This window comes from Myotis davidii, unplaced genomic scaffold (assembly GCF_000327345.1).
Source record: "Myotis davidii unplaced genomic scaffold, ASM32734v1 scaffold170, whole genome shotgun sequence".
Taxonomy (NCBI): Eukaryota; Metazoa; Chordata; class Mammalia; order Chiroptera; family Vespertilionidae; genus Myotis; species Myotis davidii.
This window is the reverse complement of record NW_006282528.1, coordinates 1,569,038-1,588,057: the sequence shown is the minus strand read 5'-3', so window position 1 is coordinate 1,588,057 and position 19,020 is coordinate 1,569,038. Positions and strand designations below refer to the sequence as shown.

Here is a 19,020-nt window from a genome sequence, read left to right as displayed (position 1 = left end):
CGGGGAGCGCCCGAAACGCCAGCCGCGCGTAGCTCATGATCCGTGGCTCCCGAGTCAGATCGGCCTGGCTGCTGACCAGAATGCACTGCGCTTTGGACGCAGGTCGCTCGCGACCTCCGCCTATTGCTTCACTAACGCCCCACCGACTATCGGGTGTCATGGAAGATGGGGGGGGATCGTGTTCTTCGCGTTGCCTCACAGCAGGGGCGGGCGCTCGGGGTGCTTCCCCGGATACGGGTCCCTGCTGCCAGCCCTTGGGAATGAACGTGGGGGGCCCTGTCGAACGCCACGTCGCCCTTCTCGGTCCCTTCCCTGACGCCGCTTAACCCCGGGCACTGAGCGGCTAGCGCCTCTTCGGCCCCCCAACACCGCTGCGGGTTGACAAAAGTCGCCTTGAGAGGCTGCTCCTGTAATGGCGCCTGCGTCACTCACTAACATGGCGGACAGGGCCGTGCGCGGCGCAAACGTCAGCAGCTCTCCCCCGGCGGCTCAGAAACAGCGAAGGAGAGCCGGGCCGTGCGCTCTGATTGGCCCTGAGGCGGAGCGTGCGGCGCCCAACGTTCCCACATAAGCCAATCAGAAGGGCGGCACACGGAATTGGCCGCTGCGCCCCCTCCCGAGGCATTCTGGGAGCCTGGAGGACTAGCGAGGAGGAGTTGAGAGAACGGAGCGGACGCCATGGCGACCAACATCGAGCAGATTTTTAGGTCTTTCGTGGTCAGTAAATTCCGGGAAATTCAACAAGAGCTTTCCAGGTAGGCGCTCTCCAGCCTCTTCTGCTCCCCCAGGACGGGCGGGGCCCCGCGTAGGGCACCTTTATCCACAGTCGCCGTCGTTCCTCGCCTCGGGCCCCGCTACGTCGGCCCCGCCTGGGCCCGGGATCCCTTCTCCGCCCTCCGCCCTCCCCGCCCCCCCATCCGCTCCCTTACCAGCGCGGAACTTCGCCGTTTCCACCGTCGGCCCGGCTCCCTCTGTCTTCCGCGGCGGTGGGCCTGGTCGTGCGCCGAGGCGGCCTAGTTCCTCTTCGGCTCCTCCTCCGCCTCGCGTCTCCCCTCCCCCCCCGCAGCCTCCGCCGATTTCGCCGGCCGGTGCCCGCGACCGGAAAGGGTCTCTGCCGGCCGGGCTTGTGTCAACTGAAATCCGCTTTGTCCTGCCAGCTTCCGACCATCTCGGGGTCGGGATCCTCTAATTAGATTATTTGGGCCCTAGTGCACTGTGCCTGCCACCAGGCAGCGTTCTCCTCGACTAGGAATTCAAATTAAAACATCCCGATGACACAATATTCGAGGTAAGGGTGGAAGGGGACTCTCCATTACGAGCCACTTCTTAATTGAGCAAGTGGACGGTGGGCTTTGTGTGTAGAGAACACGTTTTTATTTGCTCCCCTTGTCCCCATGGACACATTTGAATAACTCGTTACTTTTGCCATGGCTGGTGGACTTATATCCTCGGTTCCACAAAATTTAAACTGGAAGAGATTGCCAAAGAAATAGTTGTTTACTCAGAAAGGAAGCTAGCGTGGGGCATGTTGTCCACTGGCTGGTTGTCTTCGTGTTTTGGGGTTGTATAACGTATTTGTTGCGAGTTCAAACGTTTTTGGTAGTTGTATTTTACGAGTTGAGAGCGAGAGTAATACGTGAATTTGAAAATCAGCCGGAAACGCAGTTGTAAATTAAGTGCTCAAATTAACATGCAGCTATTGGGGCAATGACATACGTATAGAGTATCGTAAGGACCATTATTTTTACAGGACATGTTTGTTTGTTTTTAAGTGGGAAACATATCCGTTCATTCAATTCGTTCCTTTTTAAAATTTTGTTATTACATGCTTGTGTTTTTAGGGTGATGAGAAAATACTTGAGGTAAGGGGAGATGTATTTTTTGAAAACTTTAATAGTCATGCAAATAGGTAATTGCGTTTGCTTATTGTAATGTCTCCATGCCTTCAAGAAATCAGTTTTTATTAGAAAGTCAGTTTGGTTGTAAAAAAATTTTGGAAAAATTTTAAAACCTCTACATAGTCATTGATATGTGTGTGTGTGTGTGTGTGTGTGTGTGTCCCCGCATACAGAAGCACATACATGTTTTGTGAAATGTGGTCATCTTGTTTAGTGTTGATTTTTCACCGAAGAAATTGTGAACAAGTTTGCCTTTTATCACAGTCTCAGTAGTCTTTTGGGATATTTTTCATGGTTCCATAGAATTTTGTTGTATTGATGGATATTTAGGTTATTTGAAATTGTTATCTCAAGTATTTGCTGTAAGCATTCTAATAGCTTTAAGATGATTACTTTCTCACACTTTTTTTTTTTAGTTGTGCTTTTCTTATTTTTACCTCCGTTGCTTTTTTAGTAAGGTAATATGTATGTGTAAAGTTCTTAGGAAAGGTGCAAAATAAAGAGCTCTTGAAGAAAGTCAAAAAAGAATGTTAGACAACCCAATTTATTACTAGAGGAATATTAGCTTCTCAGGTAACATGTAATACATTATTGGTCTAAATTAGTTAAGATAAGCTATTAAAATAGGTTGTGGTTGTAAGAGTATGAGCTCTGGCTTTACATACCTGCTTCACTTCTTGATAGCTGTGTGACCTTCAGCTAGGTTTCCTGTCTTCTCTGGGCCTCGAATTCCTCATTTATAAAATCAGAACAGTAGTGCTGATTTTAGAGTTTTGTTAGGATTAAGTGAGTTTAAAAGTGTAGAACCTTTATTATTATGGGATTCATTGTAGAAAACCAAATTTTCTGAATAACAGTTAACTGCTGATTTATTTTTTTGGAATTTCAGACTTTTATTAGGTAGTGGAGCGTAATTCTGTTTTTGTTAGCCAAAATTTAGGTTCAGTTGAACGTGTTGGTGAAATTATTTTTCAAAAATTTTGCAAATCTACACAAAAATAGTAAAAATGACTGGATAAGTGGCTTGTCCTTTTGTCAAGATTCTTCTATGTAAAAAAAACAAAACAGACTCAATACGGAAAGCAGATTGGTGGTTGTGAGAGGGGTTGGGTGAAAGGGGTCAATTGTATGGTGATGAATGGTAATAACTAGAATTTTGGTGATGATCACTTTGTAGTGAATACAGATGTTAAATTATAATATTGTACACTTGAAACTTTTATATATATTCAGTAATTTTACCTCAACTAAAGGAAAAGATTCGTTTGGCCCTGTGAATTGAAAATATATTAAGCCATTGTTGGTATAAGTGAATTGTTACTTCTTTTATGTGAAATTTTTTGATCTCCAGAAATTGAATACTGGGATTTTTAAAGTATATTTTTTGTTGATAGTATTACAGATAATTACTAGGATTTTTTATGACTAGGTAAAAATTATGTATATTTTTTCTTTTAAATATCTTTTTAAAAAAATTGATTTCAGAGAGAGAGTTAGAAACATCAGTGATGAGAGAGAATTATTGATAGGCTGCCTCCTCCATCCTGCAAACCCCCTGCTGGGCAGCTAGTCTGCAACCTCAGCATGTGCACTGGAACGCACAGGTTGAGGCTCAACCACTGGCTGGGCTAATACATTTTTCTTTTAAAACTTTTGGGCATTTTATTAACTGACCAGAGCCTATATGTTACCCTTTTTACTTGATGTTTCTGTGGTTAACTTTATGTTCCTTGATATTGTTGATTGTGATTCATGGAGAGGTGAAGCCATTATAATAGAGGCTAAAGCCACTATGGTGGCTATAGCCTCTATTATAATGTTAAGTCATATATATTTGGGGGGATTTTTGATTGTGATTTTAATGACTTTTCTGTTACCTGCATTAAATATGCAGGTAACTAAAATCTAATTCAATTTATATTTCTGGGAGTGTTTTATTATTTAAAAAGATAAGTTTAGAAACCTGTCTTAAAGATTTTTTTCTTCACTTTCATGATCCCAAAAACGTCAATTATGTGAAAATAAAAATGTACCAACTATAAGTAGGAAGTGTTAAAGAAGTACTACTGGTAGGAAATACCATCTGAAAGTAATACAAAAATTGTGAAATGTATTAATATAAGGTTATTTTAATAATTGAATTACAAATATTAATTTGTTATATGGTATGGTAAAAATATTAATGAATTTTGATAACTTTTTTTTTGTCAAGTGGAAGGAGTGAAGGCCAGCTCAATGGTGAAACAAATACACCTATTGAAGGAAACCAGGCAGGTGAGGATGCAGCTGCCTCTGCCAGGAGCCTACCAAATGAAGAAATAGTTCAGAAGATAGAGGAAGTACTTTCTGGGGTCTTAGATACAGAACTACGCTGTAAGCCAGGTAAGTTGGAGATCATCAGCTGTAAAAAACCTAAAGATTTTTTAATGGTTTAACAGTGTTATTTCTTGACTGCATGGAATTTAAAATGTTCAGTAGACCTAAAACTTCAGTATATTTAAGTTTTAGTTTAATTGGTTTACTGAAAATGTTGTTTGGTTTTGAAATATGAGTAATGATGCATTGTTTGCTTTGGTGGTGGGATACGCTTTATCTTTATTTGGTTTAGTCTTATGCCTCAGTGCTGGGATTTTGAAAGCAGGTTTTCATCGAACAATTGTGTAAATGTCCATTTTGGAAGGTACAGGAGCCCGGACCACATTTGTAATGACTTTAAAACCCTGGGAGGTTGCCGAAACCGGTTTGGCTCAGTGGATAGAGCGTTGGCCTGCGGACTGAAGGGTCCCAGGTTCGATTCCGGTCAAGGGCATGTACCTGGGTTGCGGGCACATCCCCAGTGGGAGATGTGCAGGAGGCAGCTGATCGATGTTTCTCTCTCATCGATGTTTCTAACTCTCTATTCCTCTACCTTCTTCTCTGTAAAAAATCAATAAAATATATATATATATATAGAAAAAATAAAATAAAACCCTGGGAGGTTTTATTTAAAAATCGTGTGTAGAGATTGCCTTGTTTTTTGCATCTATCTCTCTTAAAGGTGCAGTGAATGCAAAGGAATTGTTTGGGTTTTAGCATTTTTGGAATTGGTAAATAATTGATGCTTAGAAATGGAAACTTTAGAAACGAAGTTATGATCAACTACAAAAATTACAATAACTTCATTTAGTTTTAGAAAATGTGATAGGATTTTTTCATTTTAATTTTTTTCTTAAAGTTTTTTTGTTGGTTTTTACTTAGGAATAGGGTATTTTTAAAAAAATATGCTTTTGTTGATTTCAGAGAGGAAGGAATGGAGAGAGACATCAGTGATGAGAGAATCATTGAGAATCATTGACCAGCTGCCTCTTTCATGCCCCACAACCCAGGCATATGCCCTTGACTGGAATCGAACCTGTGACCCTGCAGTCCGCACGCTCTATTCACTGAGCCAAGCTGGCTAGGGCTCATTTTAAAATTTTTATTTTGGGTATAGGATATGGTTAAAAAGCAGAGACTTTAGCCATACTTAGATTCATGGGTCTAGTAACTTCTTTTAATGTATTTTTATTGATTTCAGAGAGGAAGAGATAGAAACATCAATGATGAGAGAGAATCATTGATCGGCTGCCTCCTGCACACTGGATATCAGGCCCAATACCTGGGCATGTGCCCATGACCAGAATCGAACTTGGGACCCTTCAGTCCACAGGCCGATGCTCTATCCACTGAGCCAAAACAGCTAGGGCCTAGGAACTTTTTCTTGATTGAAGTATAACTTAGCTAACAATTTGCTGCATAATAGACAGTTGATAGAAACGGATTGGTTTTGTTTTGGAATAGGTCTTGCTATATGTTGTTTTATTTTTTCCATAACCTTAATGGACTAGGTTTATAATCAGCTTTTTCTGGGATCACTAAGAGTTATCTAATTTGATACTGGCATTAGAATAAATCCCATCTGGTTATAAAGTGGAATATAAACTACTTCTCTTCAGATGAATTGAAATATTCTTTCTTTAAAAACTATTTTTTGTTTCAGAGAGGAAAGGAGGGGGGGGGAGAGAGAGAGAAACATCAATGATGAGAGAATCATTGATCGGCTGCCTCCTGCGTGCCTCCCACTGGGAATTGAACCGTGACCTCTTGTTGATAGGTCGACACTCAGCCACTGAGTCACACTGGCTGGGCCAAATGTTCTAATTTTTTGTCAGTCCTCACCTGAGGATATTGAATACTCTTAAATTACATGTTAAGGGCTGTAAGAAATTTGTTTCCAAAATGATTTTATTACGAGCATATTTTTTTGAGAAACATTAAAATTGTTACCAATTTTAGAAGATTATTGTGGGAAAGGATATTATATTTATTAGGATGTAACATGGGTGTGATTAAGATAAATTCAAGTGCCATATTGATACTTTCCATTTGTTACGCAGACTTATGTATACAAGAGCAATCACTAGCATTCACTGAGGGCTTACTTGCACCAGGCATTGTTCTATGTACTTTGTATGTTTTAACTCTCCTCATCCTTTACTCTAAGTGACAGTGTTAGTACTTTGGCCTAGTCCATTCATCTAGTTCAGCCGTGAGCAAACTACGGCACGCGGGCCAGATCTGGCCCGTTTGAAAGGAATAAAACTATTGGAAATAAAAGACCGTACCCTTTTATGTAATGATGTTTACTTTGAATTTATATTAGTTCACACAAACACTCCATCCATGCTTTTGTTCCGGCCCTCCAGTCCAGTTTAAGAACCCATTGTGGCCCTCGAGTCAAAAAGTTTGCCCACCCCTGATGTAGTTAGTGATGGATTGATTTAGGATCTGAAAGCAATCAGCTTGTTACAGATCCAGTGCCATGTTGCTTTCTGTATAAATAGGGGTTATAAAATACAACAATTATTTAACTTTTTTTTTTAAACAGGAGAAAATAAAAATTTTAGTACAACCCCATGGGGAATTCACATAAGCATGAAAATTCCACGTGGGTGGTTTTTATAGCAATTCTAACAATTGATAATATGAAAGATTCATCTATAAGTGTAATTTGCTACAATTTGAGAGCTGCAGAAAATAATTGTTTAAATGAATTTAGTTGAAACACATTTTTTTAAAAAAATATACTTTATTGATTTTTTACAGAGAGGAAGGGAGAGAGATAGAGAGTTAGAAACATCGATGAGAGAAACATCGATCAGCTGCCTCCTGCACATCTCCTACTGGGAATGTGCCCGCAACCAAGATACATGCCCTTGACCGGAATCGAACCTGGGACCTTTCAGTCCACAGGCTGACGCTCCATCCACTGAGCCAAACCGGTTTTGGCAGTTGAAACACATTTTAATGTAATTCTAAAGCTTTGGTTACAAACTATGAACTTAAAAAATTATTTTAATCCTTCCCCAATGATGTTTTCATTAATTTTTTTTTTTTTTTTTTTTTTTTTTCTTAGAGAAGCTAAGTGGGGATGGAGGGGGAGAGAGAAACATCTATTGGTGGTTTGCTTCCCATATGTGCCGAACCGGGGATCAAACCCACAACCTAAGTATGTGCCCTGACCAGGAATTGAATCTGCAACCTTTTGGTGTTCGGGACCATGCTCCAACCAACTGAGCCATCCAGCCAGGGCATAAGCTAATAACTTATTTTCACCCAATCTTTAGTTGTAGAAGTATTGGAAAAGTGTCAATCTTAAGATAATTGGCTTATGAAAAGTAGTTCGTTTGGTATCTTTTTATTTAACAAGAAGTGTTATACTGTGGTGTCTTACCATGGAGTGTAAGTCTTGGCTTCTATGATTTACCTAAACCAGTGTTTGACAAATTAAAATTAATTTCTCGATTTCAGACTTGAAGGAGGCCTCCAGAAAAAGTAGATGTGTCTCTGTACAAACAGACCCTACTGATGAAGTTCCCACTAAAAAGTCAAAGAAGCATAAAAAGCACAAAAATAAAAAGAAGAAAAAGAAGAAAGAAAAGGAAAAAAAGTATAAAAGGCAGCCAGAAGAATCTGAATCAAAGGCAAAATCACATCATGAAGAGAACATGGATTTAGAATCAGATTCCTTTTTGAAGTTTGATTCTGAGCCTTCAGCAATGGCACTGGAGCATCCGGTAAGAGCGTTTGGGCTCTCTGAGACCAGTGAAACTCCTGCAGTTGTGCTAGAACCTCCTGTAGTCTCAATGGAGGTGTCACAGTCCCACACCTTAGAAACTCTGAAGCCAGCTACAAAAACTGCAGAACTGTCACTTGCATCTACATCAGCAATCTCTGTGCAATCAGAACAGTCTGTGGCAGTAACGCTGGAACCACCCATGACAAAGATTCTGGATTCTTTTTCAACAGCACCGGTGTCTACTACAACAGTAGTGCTAACGTCACCTGAGCCAGTTGTAACAATGTCAATGGAGTATCAGATGAAGTCTGTGCTGAAATCTTTGGAGTGCACATCTCCAGAGCCATCAAAGACCATATTGGAGCCTCCAGTAGCAAAAGTGCTGGAGCCATCAGAAACCCTTATGGTATCATCACAGACACCTATTGAGGCACACCCTGAGCCAAGCACATCAACAGTGGATATTCCAGAGTCTTCTGAAACTGAAGACCTAAGATTGCCAGAGCAGCCTGTAGCAGTACCATCGGAGACTGCAGATTCATCCATGACAAGATCACAGGAGCTGCTGGAGCTACCCAAGCCCACAGCATTGGAGCTGCCGGAGTCGTCGGTGGCCTCAGCGATGCAGTTGCCGGGGCCACCTGCGACTTCCATGCCGGAGCTGCAGGGGCCCCCTGTGACTCCAGGGCTGGAGTTACCTGGGCCCTCTGCTACCCCGGTGCCAGAGTTGCCAGGGCCCCCTTCTACCCCAGTGCCTGAGTTGCTAGGGCCCCCTGCGACAGCGGTGTCTGAGTTGCCGGGGCCCTCAGTGATATCAGTGCCTCAGTTGTCGCAGGAATTGCCAGGGCTTCCAGCACCATCCATGGGGTTGGAGCCAGCACAGGAGGTACCAGAGCCACCTGTGACGGCACAGGAGTTGCCAGGGCAGCCTGCGGTAACAGTAGCAATGGAGTTGACGGAGCAACCGGCGACGACGACAGAGTTGGAGCAGCCTGTGGGGATGACAGCGATGGAACATCCTGGGCAGCCTGAGGTGACAACAGCAACAACGTTGCTGGGGCAGCCTGAGGCAGCGATGGTGCTGGAGTTGCCAGGGCAACCAGTGGCAACGACAGCGCTGGAGTTGCCAGGGCAGCCTTCGGTGCCTGGGGTGCCAGAGTTGCCAGGGCTGCCTTCGGCAACTAGGGCACTGGAGTTGTCTGGGCAGCCTGTGGCAACTGGGGCACTGGAGTTGCCTGGGCAGCTCATGGCAACTGGGGCACTGGAGTTTGCAGGGCAGTCTGGGGCAGCTGGAGCACTAGAGCTTTTGGGGCAGCCTCTGGCAACAGGGGTTCTGGAGTTGCCAGGGCAGCCTGGGGCGCCAGAGTTGCCTGGGCAGCCTGCGGCAACTGTGGCGCTGGAGATCTCTGTTCAGTCTGTGGTGACAACGGAGCTGTCAACGATGACCGTGTCGCAGTCCCTGGAGGTGCCCTCGACGACAGCGCTGGAATCCTATAATACGGTAGCACAGGAGCTGCCTACTACATTAGTGGGGGAGACTTCTATAACAGTAGGAGTGGATCCCTTGATGGCCCAAGAATCCCATATGTTAGCTTCTAACACCATGGAGACCCATATGTTAGCGTCCAACACCATGGACTCCCAGATGCTAGCGTCCAACACCATGGACTCCCAGATGCTAGCATCTAACACCATGGACTCCCAGATGCTAGCGTCCAGCTCCATGGACTCCCAGATGTTAGCAACCAGCTCCATGGACTCCCAGATGTTAGCAACTAGCTCTATGGACTCCCAGATGTTAGCAACCAGCACCATGGACTCCCAGATGTTAGCAACTAGCTCTATGGATTCTCAGATGTTAGCATCTGGCACTATGGACTCTCAAATGTTAGCTTCCGGCACCATGGATGCTCAGATGTTAGCGTCTGGTACCATGGATGCCCAGATGTTAGCATCTAGTACCCAAGATTCTTCTATGCTGGGTTCAAAATCTCCTGATCCCTACAGGTTAGCTCAGGATCCCTATAGGTTAGCTCAGGATCCCTATAGGTTAGGTCATGACCCTTATAGGCTAGGTCATGATGCCTATAGATTAGGGCAAGACCCTTATAGATTAGGCCATGATCCCTACAGACTTACTCCTGATCCCTATAGGATGTCACCTAGACCTTACAGGATAGCACCCAGGTCCTATAGGGCCGTTCCTAGACCATATAGGTTAGCACCCAGACCCCTGATGTTGGCATCTAGACGTTCTATGATGATGTCCTATGCTGCAGAACGTTCCATGATGTCATCTTATGAACGCTCTATGATGTCTTATGAGCGGTCTATGATGTCCCCTATGGCTGAGCGCTCCATGATGTCAGCCTATGAGCGCTCTATGATGTCAGCCTATGAGCGCTCTATGATGTCCCCTATGGCTGAGCGCTCCATGATGTCAGCTTATGAGCGTTCTATGATGTCAGCTTATGAGCGCTCTATGATGACGGACCGATCAATGATGGCTGACCGGTCTATGATGTCATCTTACTCTGCTGCCGACCGGTCTATGATGTCATCGTATTCTGCAGCTGACCGAACTATGATGTCATCTTATACTGCTGATCGTTCAATGATGTCTATGGCAGCTGATTCTTACACCGATTCTTACACTGATACATATACAGAGGCATATATGGTGCCACCCTTGCCTCCTGAAGAGCCTCCAACAATGCCACCATTGCCACCTGAAGAGCCACCAATGACACCACCATTGCCTCCTGAGGAGCCGCCGGAGGGCACAGCATTACCCACTGAGCAGTCAGCATTAACAGCTGAAAATACTTGGCCTACTGAGATGCCACCATTACCTCCTGAAGAGTCGGTATCCCTGGCTGAACCTCCTGTGAGTCAAAGTGAGATTTCAGAGCCTTCGGTGGTGCCTGCTAATTATTCAGTGTCAGCATCAGAGCCTTCAATGTTAGTGTCAGAGGCTGCCATGACTGTTCCAGAGCCACCACTGGAGCCAGAGTCTGCGGTTACATCAGCACCTATAGAGTCTGCTGCAGAAGCAGAGGAGCATGAAGTTCTAGAAAGACCAGGGGCTTATATGGTATCTGAAACTACCATGATGTCAGCTGAACCAACTATGTCAACATCAGAGCCTTCTATTATGTCAGAGACAGCAGAAACCTTTGATTCCATGAGAGCTCCAGGACATGTTGCCTCAGAGGTATCTGTGTCCCTCCTGGAGCCTGCAGTCACTATTCCAGAGCCATCACAGAGCGCTCTAGAGTTGTCAGCCATGGCCATCTCAGAGCTACCCTCCATGGCTGCCCCAGAGCCCCCAGCCGAGGCTGTCCCAGAGCCCCCAGCCGAAGCTGTCCCAGAGCCCTCAGCTGAGGTCCCAGAGCCCCTGGCTGTGACTGTCCCTGGGCCACTGGCCATGGCTGTACTGGAGCCATCACCTGAGGCTGTCCCAGAGCCCATGGCCTTGGTTGAGCCAGAGCATGTTACCATTCCTGTGCCAGTTGTTTCTGCCCTGGAGCCTGCTGTACCTGTCCTAGAACCAGCAGTATCAGTTCAACCTAACATTATTTCAGAACCACCTGTTGTCCAAGAATCTACAGTGACAGTTGCAGAGCCTGCTGTCACTGTCTCAGAGCAGACTCAAATAACACTGACTGAGATGGCTTTAGAGTCTACCTCTGCGATGCTGAAGTCTGGTGTTATAACAGGAATGAATTTAATATCTACTTATCAAGATCTTACTCCAGAGATTGGTATGCAGGAGGTTCCCATGCACTCAGATGAAGAGCCACATGATGAGCACCTGAAGAGTGACTCTTATCAAAGTGAACATGGTATAAATAGAGACGTTGATATAAATAATCATTTAATTGCTAAAGACATGGAACATAGCACAATGTCCACTGCCAGCACTGGTGCTATTGGTGAAATGGGTGAAGAGAAAATTTTGGCCATCAATGAGACTAAACAATGCATAGTATTGGATACCTGCCCTAGTGTTAGTGAAGCTGATGTAGGAGGAACTCTATCTTCTGCTGGTCCTCTTGCTGTCGAACCTGATACATTGGGAACTAGTAAGGGTATTGAATTTGCCACAGTATCTGCTCTCAGTTCAGTTAGTAAATATGATGTTGAAGTATCTTTAAGTACTCAAGATACTGAACATGACATGGTAATTTCCACTAGCCCCAGTGGTGGTAGTGAGGCTGACATAGAGGGACCTTTGCCTGCTAAAGACATTCATCTTGACTTGCCATCTAATAACTTTATTAGCAATGATACAGAAGGACCATTACCTACAAAGGAGAGTGACCAGACATTAGCAGTTGCTCTCAGCCCTAAAGAAAGTAGTGAAGATAAAGAGGTACCACTCCCTGCTAAAGAGACAGTGTCTGAATCTGCATTTCCTGCCAATATTGAAGATATTAATGAAGCAGATTTAGTAAGACCATTACTTCCTAAGGACATGGAACGTCTTACAAGCCTCAGAGCTGGTATTGAAGGACCTTTACTTGCAAGTGAAGTTGAACGTGACAAATCTGCTGCCAGTCCAGTTGTAATGAGTATACCAGAAAGAGCTTCAGATTCATCTTCAGAGGAAAAAGATGATTATGAAATTTTTGTGAAAGTTAAGGACACTCATGAAAAAAGCAAGAAAAATAAGAACCGTGATAAAGGTGAGAAAGAAAAGAAAAGAGACTCTTCGTTAAGATCTCGAAGTAAGCGGTCCAAGTCTTCAGAACACAAATCACGCAAACGTACCAGTGAATCTCGTTCTAGGGCAAGGAAGAGATCATCTAAGTCCAAGTCTCGTCGCTCTCAAACACGTTCAAGGTCACGTTCAAGACGCAGGAGGAGGAGCAGCAGGTCAAGATCAAAGTCTAGAGGAAGGCGATCTGTATCAAAAGAGAAGCGCAAAAGGTCCCCAAAGCACAGATCCAAGTCCAGGGAAAGAAAAAGAAAAAGATCAAGCTCCAGGGATAATCGGAAAACTGGGAGAGCTCGGAGTCGCACCCCAAGTCGGCGGAGTCGGAGCCACACTCCGAGTCGACGAAGAAGATCTAGATCTGTGGGGAGAAGGAGCTTTAGCATTTCCCCGAGCCGACGGAGCCGCACCCCAAGCCGAAGGAGCCGCACCCCAAGCCGACGGAGCCGTACCCCTAGTCGACGGAGCCGCACCCCAAGCCGACGGAGCCGCACCCCTAGCCGACGGAGCCGCACTCCTAGCCGACGGAGAAGATCAAGGTCGGTGGTAAGAAGACGAAGCTTCAGTATCTCACCAGTCAGGTTAAGGCGATCACGGACACCCTTGCGAAGAAGGTTTAGCAGGTCTCCCCTCCGCCGTAAACGGTCCCGATCTTCAGAAAGAGGCCGATCGCCTAAACGCCTGACAGATCTGAGTAAGTTACTGAAAACGTAATGGGAGAGCATGGCTTAAATCTGAGTTGTTCCTGCTCTTTGAGTCAAATGGAGTATTTTAGGTTAGTGGTTTAGGATAAATATTTCTCTTTAAATTTTTTTAATTAGCTAAGCTTGTGTTTAGGAAATGTAGGGATAAGTCCTTGGTGTAGTTTGAGTTCAAAGACTTACTTTGGAGCATGATAGAACCAAGGTGGTCCCATACTTGAATGTTTTTTTTTTTCTTGAACCCGTCTTCCATAACCAGAAAGGGGAAGTAGAAATCCAGTTAAGTACCAGGCTAGTGTATGCTCAGATTGTTGTTGGATGTGTTTCAACATAAATCTTTACAAATAAGCCTAAGGTTACAGTGTTTCTTTTTAGATCAGTTACATGTCTTAAAATGGCAATATCAGACCCTCAAAGTTTATGTAGGTAATTCTAATGGTATAATGGGTAGTGGAAGTGCTTAGGGAATTCTGTATGTGGGGAGTTATTTACCTGGGTAAAATAAAGTGATATTTATTAAAGTGATTTTAATCTTCCTTTAAAAAAAGTGCTCTAGTGTCCCTGATTTTAAGAAGTGCACATAGATGGGTAAAGCTTGTGGGATAAAATAATGGGTAATTATCCCAGTAGTTGGACATTTCCAAGTTAGTGTTGTCTAAAGAAAAAGACGCCTAGCTGGTTACTCAGTGGATAGAGCATCGGCCTATGGACCAAAGGGTCCTGGGTTTGATTCTGCTCTAGGCCACGTACCTTGGTTGTAGTCTTCTCCCCCACTCAGGCCCTCTTGGGGGCACGTGCAGGAGGCAGCCATTCTATGTGTTTCTCTCACATCAATGTTTCTGTCTTTCCCTCTCCCACTCTTTCTAAGATCAACAAAAAAATATCCTCGAATGAGGATTAGCAACAACATCTAAAAAGACCCTAACCGAACAATAAGGGAGAATGCATTCAGTTCAACAAAAAGTTTTGAGTTCTTTTTTTATTCAAAGTAGAGGAATAGTATTTAATTCCTGAAGTGATTAAAAGTTAGTAGAGGAGACATGGATAAAATACATATATGTCTCTTTTGCCAAATAGTAAAACTGCCAAAAAGAGCAGCATGTTATGATTGCTGTAAGTACTGGTATAGGATAGGTAAGGCACTTTGGAAGCACAGTGGAGAGGAATGTTAAATTATGACTTAAGACTTGTTAGAAATAGTGACACCTGAATTGGGATCAAGTGGTGTATAAGTGGTTTAAAATGTCAGATATTTGAAGGAAAGTAAATTTTTAAAGATTTTTTTTTAAGAGGGAGAGAGAGAAAGACATCAGTGTGAGAACAAAACATTGATAGGCTGCCTCTTGCACACCCCTTACTGGGGATCAATCCTGAAACACCGGCATGTGCCCTGATCAGGAATTGAACCAGCATCCTTTTGGTACACGGAATGACAGTCAACTGAGCCACACTTGTGGGGGCTAGAAGGAAAGTAATTTTAAGGGCATGATAATTTTGGAAAACAAAGTAGGTTTTGGCAGGTATGGATCTTCTGGCAGTTATGTGGCAAGGTGATTGTAGTTACATAATTTAGTATTTTCTATAGTATTTGAATGGGAACCTAAAAGTGGACCTAATTATTTTTTTAAAAACTTCTTTATTGATTCAGAGGAAGAGAAAGAAACATCGGTGATGAGAGAGATCATTGATTGGCTGCCTCCTGCACGTCTACCAGGGTTCGAGCTGGCAACCTGGGCATTTGCCCTGACCTGGAATCGAACTGTAATCTCCTGGTTCATAGGCCGATGCTCAACCACTGGGCCACATCGGCCAGGCTGGCCTTAATTTAAGTAGGCATTCTCTTAAAAACTTTTGAGTCAGAGTGATTTGATTACTATTGTAAGTTAGAGCAGAAAGTTGATGTATTCCATTTTGTTAGCATATAAAACTTAAAATAATACAGAATACAACCTTTGGGAAAACTGCTTCTTGTATTTTTCCTCTTACAGATAAGGCTCAATTACTTGAAATAGCCAAAGCTAATGCAGCTGCCATGTGTGCTAAGGCTGGTGTTCCTTTACCGCCAAACCTAAAGCCTGCACCTCCACCTACCATAGAAGAGAAAGTTGCTAAAAAGTCAGGAGGAGCTACTATAGAAGAACTAACGGAGGTAAGCTAGACAGAATTTGTTTTAATTCTTAAATGGATTATTCCAGTGATGTTGACTCTGGAGCGTGCCAAAACCCGAATTGTGGGCTGAACTGATAATGGCTGGCACCGAGTGGCCAAAACCCGAAATACAGGTGTGGCAGCGGCAGAAGCTCTGTTTAGCAGGCCATTATCCGGGATGGCTAAGCTCCGCTAGCTAAAAGTTACTTCCCATTACTTTTGCTTTCCAGTTTTAGAAGCCAAACTGACTGAGGAGTGGGACGGTTCGTTTGAATGGAGGAGGTGTTGAGTGAGCAACACGCAGAAGCTCGCCTACAGTTTCGTTTCCATTCACGACGTGTTCACTGATCGCCACGAGTGTACTGCATATACGCAAAGACACAGACAATCTTCAGAAATGATCTTTTGCCACCGGAGCTTGGAAATTAATGAGAATAGCTGGCCATTGCCTGAAAGGAACTTCTTTCGCATCATCATTTCGGGTTTTGGCTGTTTGGTACCAGCCATTGGTGATAATGGCCGGCCATTATCAGTTCTTCCTTGCGGTTCGGGTTTTGGCAGTAACATATATATATTTTAAACACTTATTTTTGTTCTTAAGAATTTGATCTTTTCAAATGAGGCTTGTTTTTGGCTTTGTTTTATTAATATTATTTTGTTGGTTTTCGGGGAGGGGGGAGGATGCTGAAATATTGCTGCTAGGATCCAGAAATACCACACTGTTTCATATATTGAAACTTGCTATCGGCTAGCCTTATGCCAGCCTGCCACTGTCAATATATTCTGTTCCCCTTGGTTACAAGTGTAGTATACTCTGTTTTTGGCTAAATGAGCTTTTTATCCTATTGTAATATTTTCAATTGATAATGGATGTGGCATTCTGCTTGTAAAGAGACAAGTCTACCCAAATTTACTCTGACCTTTTTATAAAGCCAGGTAATGGAATCTGTTCCTTCGGACAGGAAGGAATTGACTTTGCTTTATGTGTCAGACCTCATCAATTACACCCCCTCTCCATCATGCCTTATTTTCCAATCTTGAGTTCTAGTCCTTTAGAGACTCAACCTACAAGACATTTATGGAGAGATGTTACTATCCAACCCAATTGCAATGTTTCACATCTTTCATTTTACCATACCTTTGGGGATCATAAAGTTTCTTAATCTGTTTCATCATTTAGATTTACTACAATATGAAGTACAACTTTTTTTTTTAATTTAAGGACCTAGTAAAGGCTTTTATTGTTTGCTTATCAAACCCAAATTCCTTCTCCAAAACTTAAGAACACAGTGTTTCCCTATGTTTTTATCCTCATCATTAGCCCTCTTGTCCCTCCTAATAAGTTTCTTCTCACTTTTTTTTTTTTTAAACACCACCTGACTAGGATCACCTTTTCCTTTTCCTGCCAGTCCTTGTTCTCAACTATGAAAATCTGGCTTAGAACTCTTCAAGGACTATCCTTTGATTATCAAATTCTGCCTGATTCTATTCTCTCCTAAGCCTTTGTTCTCTCGGCACTTATGTACTCAGTTTGTATTATATCAGTTTGCACTTGTTCCTTGTGTTGCTCTGTAAAAGCGCTCCTCAGCTATTCCACGTGTATGTATTCTGTCTCTTAAACTAGATTGTAAGCTCCTTGGGAGCAGGGACCATGTCTTCTCCTTTTTTGTATACCCTGGACAGTGCCCAGTACAGTGCTCTGCACATAGTAGGTGCTCAATAAATGTTGTTGACTGACTGACCAGCTAGAGTGTGTTTAAATAATACTAATAAGCCAAGTTTCCTATCTATAGCCCATCATTAATCTCGTTTTAGTTTTGAAAGTTGATTTTATGTAGTTTTCATTCTTTTAAGAAATTACATTTTGTATTTTACCTAAAGTGTAAGATTTATCTTGTTTGTTTTTACTTTTTAAGAAATGCAAACAGATTGCACAGAGTAAAGAAGATGATGATGTAATAGTGAATAAGCCTCATGTTTCGGATGAAGAGGAAGAGGAACCTCCTTTTTATCATCATCCCTTTAAACTCAGTGAACCCAAACCCATATTTTTCAACCTGAATGTGAGTATTAGTGTTTATGAATTGATTTAAACAGCACAACTTATGGAACTTTTAAATATTTAAATAAGACTCAAATGGAATTTAGCTTAATTTTTGAATTAAATACTGAGAAGTAAAGAACAAAGTCATTCTGAGACTGTTGGAAAGTAATTGAGAAACTTTATTTTTTTAGATTGCTGCAGCAAAGCCTACGCCTCCAAAAAGCCAGGTCACGTTAACAAAAGAGTTTCCTGTGTCATCCGGATCTCAGCACCGAAAAAAAGAAGCAGACAGCGTTTACGGAGAGTGGGTTCCTGTGGATAAAAATGGTGAAGAAAACAAAGATGATGATAATGTTTTCAGCAGCAATCTGCCCTCTGAGGTAAGTAAGAGGAATATTATGTGTTTTTCTTTTTTTTTATACCTGAATCTGCCATTTTATTGTTATTTTATATCTGATTTGGATTCTGTTTCACTCTTCTTAGGGCCGGGGTAAACGGCAGGGCCGGGTTAAACGACAGATGAAACAACCCGCAGCTTCTCATTTGACAGTAACTCGATGCAATTCACTTTGTGGAACCAAGCCACAAAGTGAAAAGCATCGAATTGCAGAGAACAGTGTTGTCACATCCCTCCCCAACATTGGGCCCTCCTTGCACTTGTGGGAAGGTAGCCCAAGGTACAACTATTTAGCATCCCGTTTTGCTTCAAGGCTTTATAGCTCTAGATTCTGGTGGTAGCACTGTACTGGCTGGAGGGGTTGAGCGGACAGAGGCAGATCCTCAGGTTCAACACAAGAAGTGGATTGAAAAAGGTCATTGTAGGCTGATGTGAGCATTTTGAATGCATAGCCTATTGCCCTTAAATAATGGTTTCTTACTGTTCTCCGGGTGGTTTGTCAGATAGCCTTTAATTTTAATCATTTCCCTTCCCTGTGCTACCTTGGCCCTTTGGAATTCTTGTGTTTAACCTAATGCTCAGCCTTGGTGTACTCCATTTCCCTTCTCCTTTCTCTTTTTGCTACTAATGAAAGTTGGAGAAGTGGAATTCACACCTTGAAAATTTCACGAGGCTATAGTTGTATCTTGTCATGATGCAGTAATAACGCCAAGTGTCAAAACAACCCCATTAAAATGCCACCTGATTAAATGTGCTGCTAAATATAGTGCACATGAAAACAGCAAGACTGTATATATATGTAAATATATATATATATGTATCTTTGTATGTATCTCTGTATCTGTACCTTTGCTGTATCTTTTAATAAACAGTTTACTTTTATTTAACTTGTTGTGCAAAATCACGCTTGGGGGATACGGGAGGGTGGAGACTTACTAGGGGGGGTGGGAGTTTTAAAAATATCATAGACTAGTCATCACCTCTTGCCCTTTGTTTCCAAAGCCCAGACATTTGTCCA

The 19,020-nt window shown here is 42.9% G+C and overlaps 1 protein-coding gene across 4 annotated transcripts in view; it reads left to right on the top strand.

The window, feature by feature from the left end:
• Positions 1-29: 29 nt before the first annotated feature.
• Positions 30-19,020, top strand: part of SON (SON DNA binding protein) — a 31,001-nt gene continuing 12,010 nt past the window's right edge. The window contains exons 1-7 of one of the 4 annotated variants that reach the window (XM_015560396.1): positions 31-755; positions 4,111-4,280; positions 7,728-13,406; positions 15,402-15,562; positions 17,478-17,624; positions 17,797-17,985; positions 18,637-18,884. In XM_015560396.1, the coding sequence (XP_015415882.1) occupies positions 679-755; positions 4,111-4,280; positions 7,728-13,406; positions 15,402-15,562; positions 17,478-17,624; positions 17,797-17,985; positions 18,637-18,681 (6,468 nt within the window). In that variant the 5' untranslated portion in view covers positions 31-678 and the 3' untranslated portion in view covers positions 18,682-18,884. Of the gene's footprint in view, positions 756-4,110; positions 4,281-7,727; positions 13,407-15,401; positions 15,563-15,791; positions 17,306-17,477; positions 17,625-17,796; positions 17,986-18,088; positions 18,885-19,020 lie in introns of those variants that run through there. The other 3 variants (XM_006753106.2, XM_006753105.2, XM_006753107.2) reach the window with 3 other exon arrangements.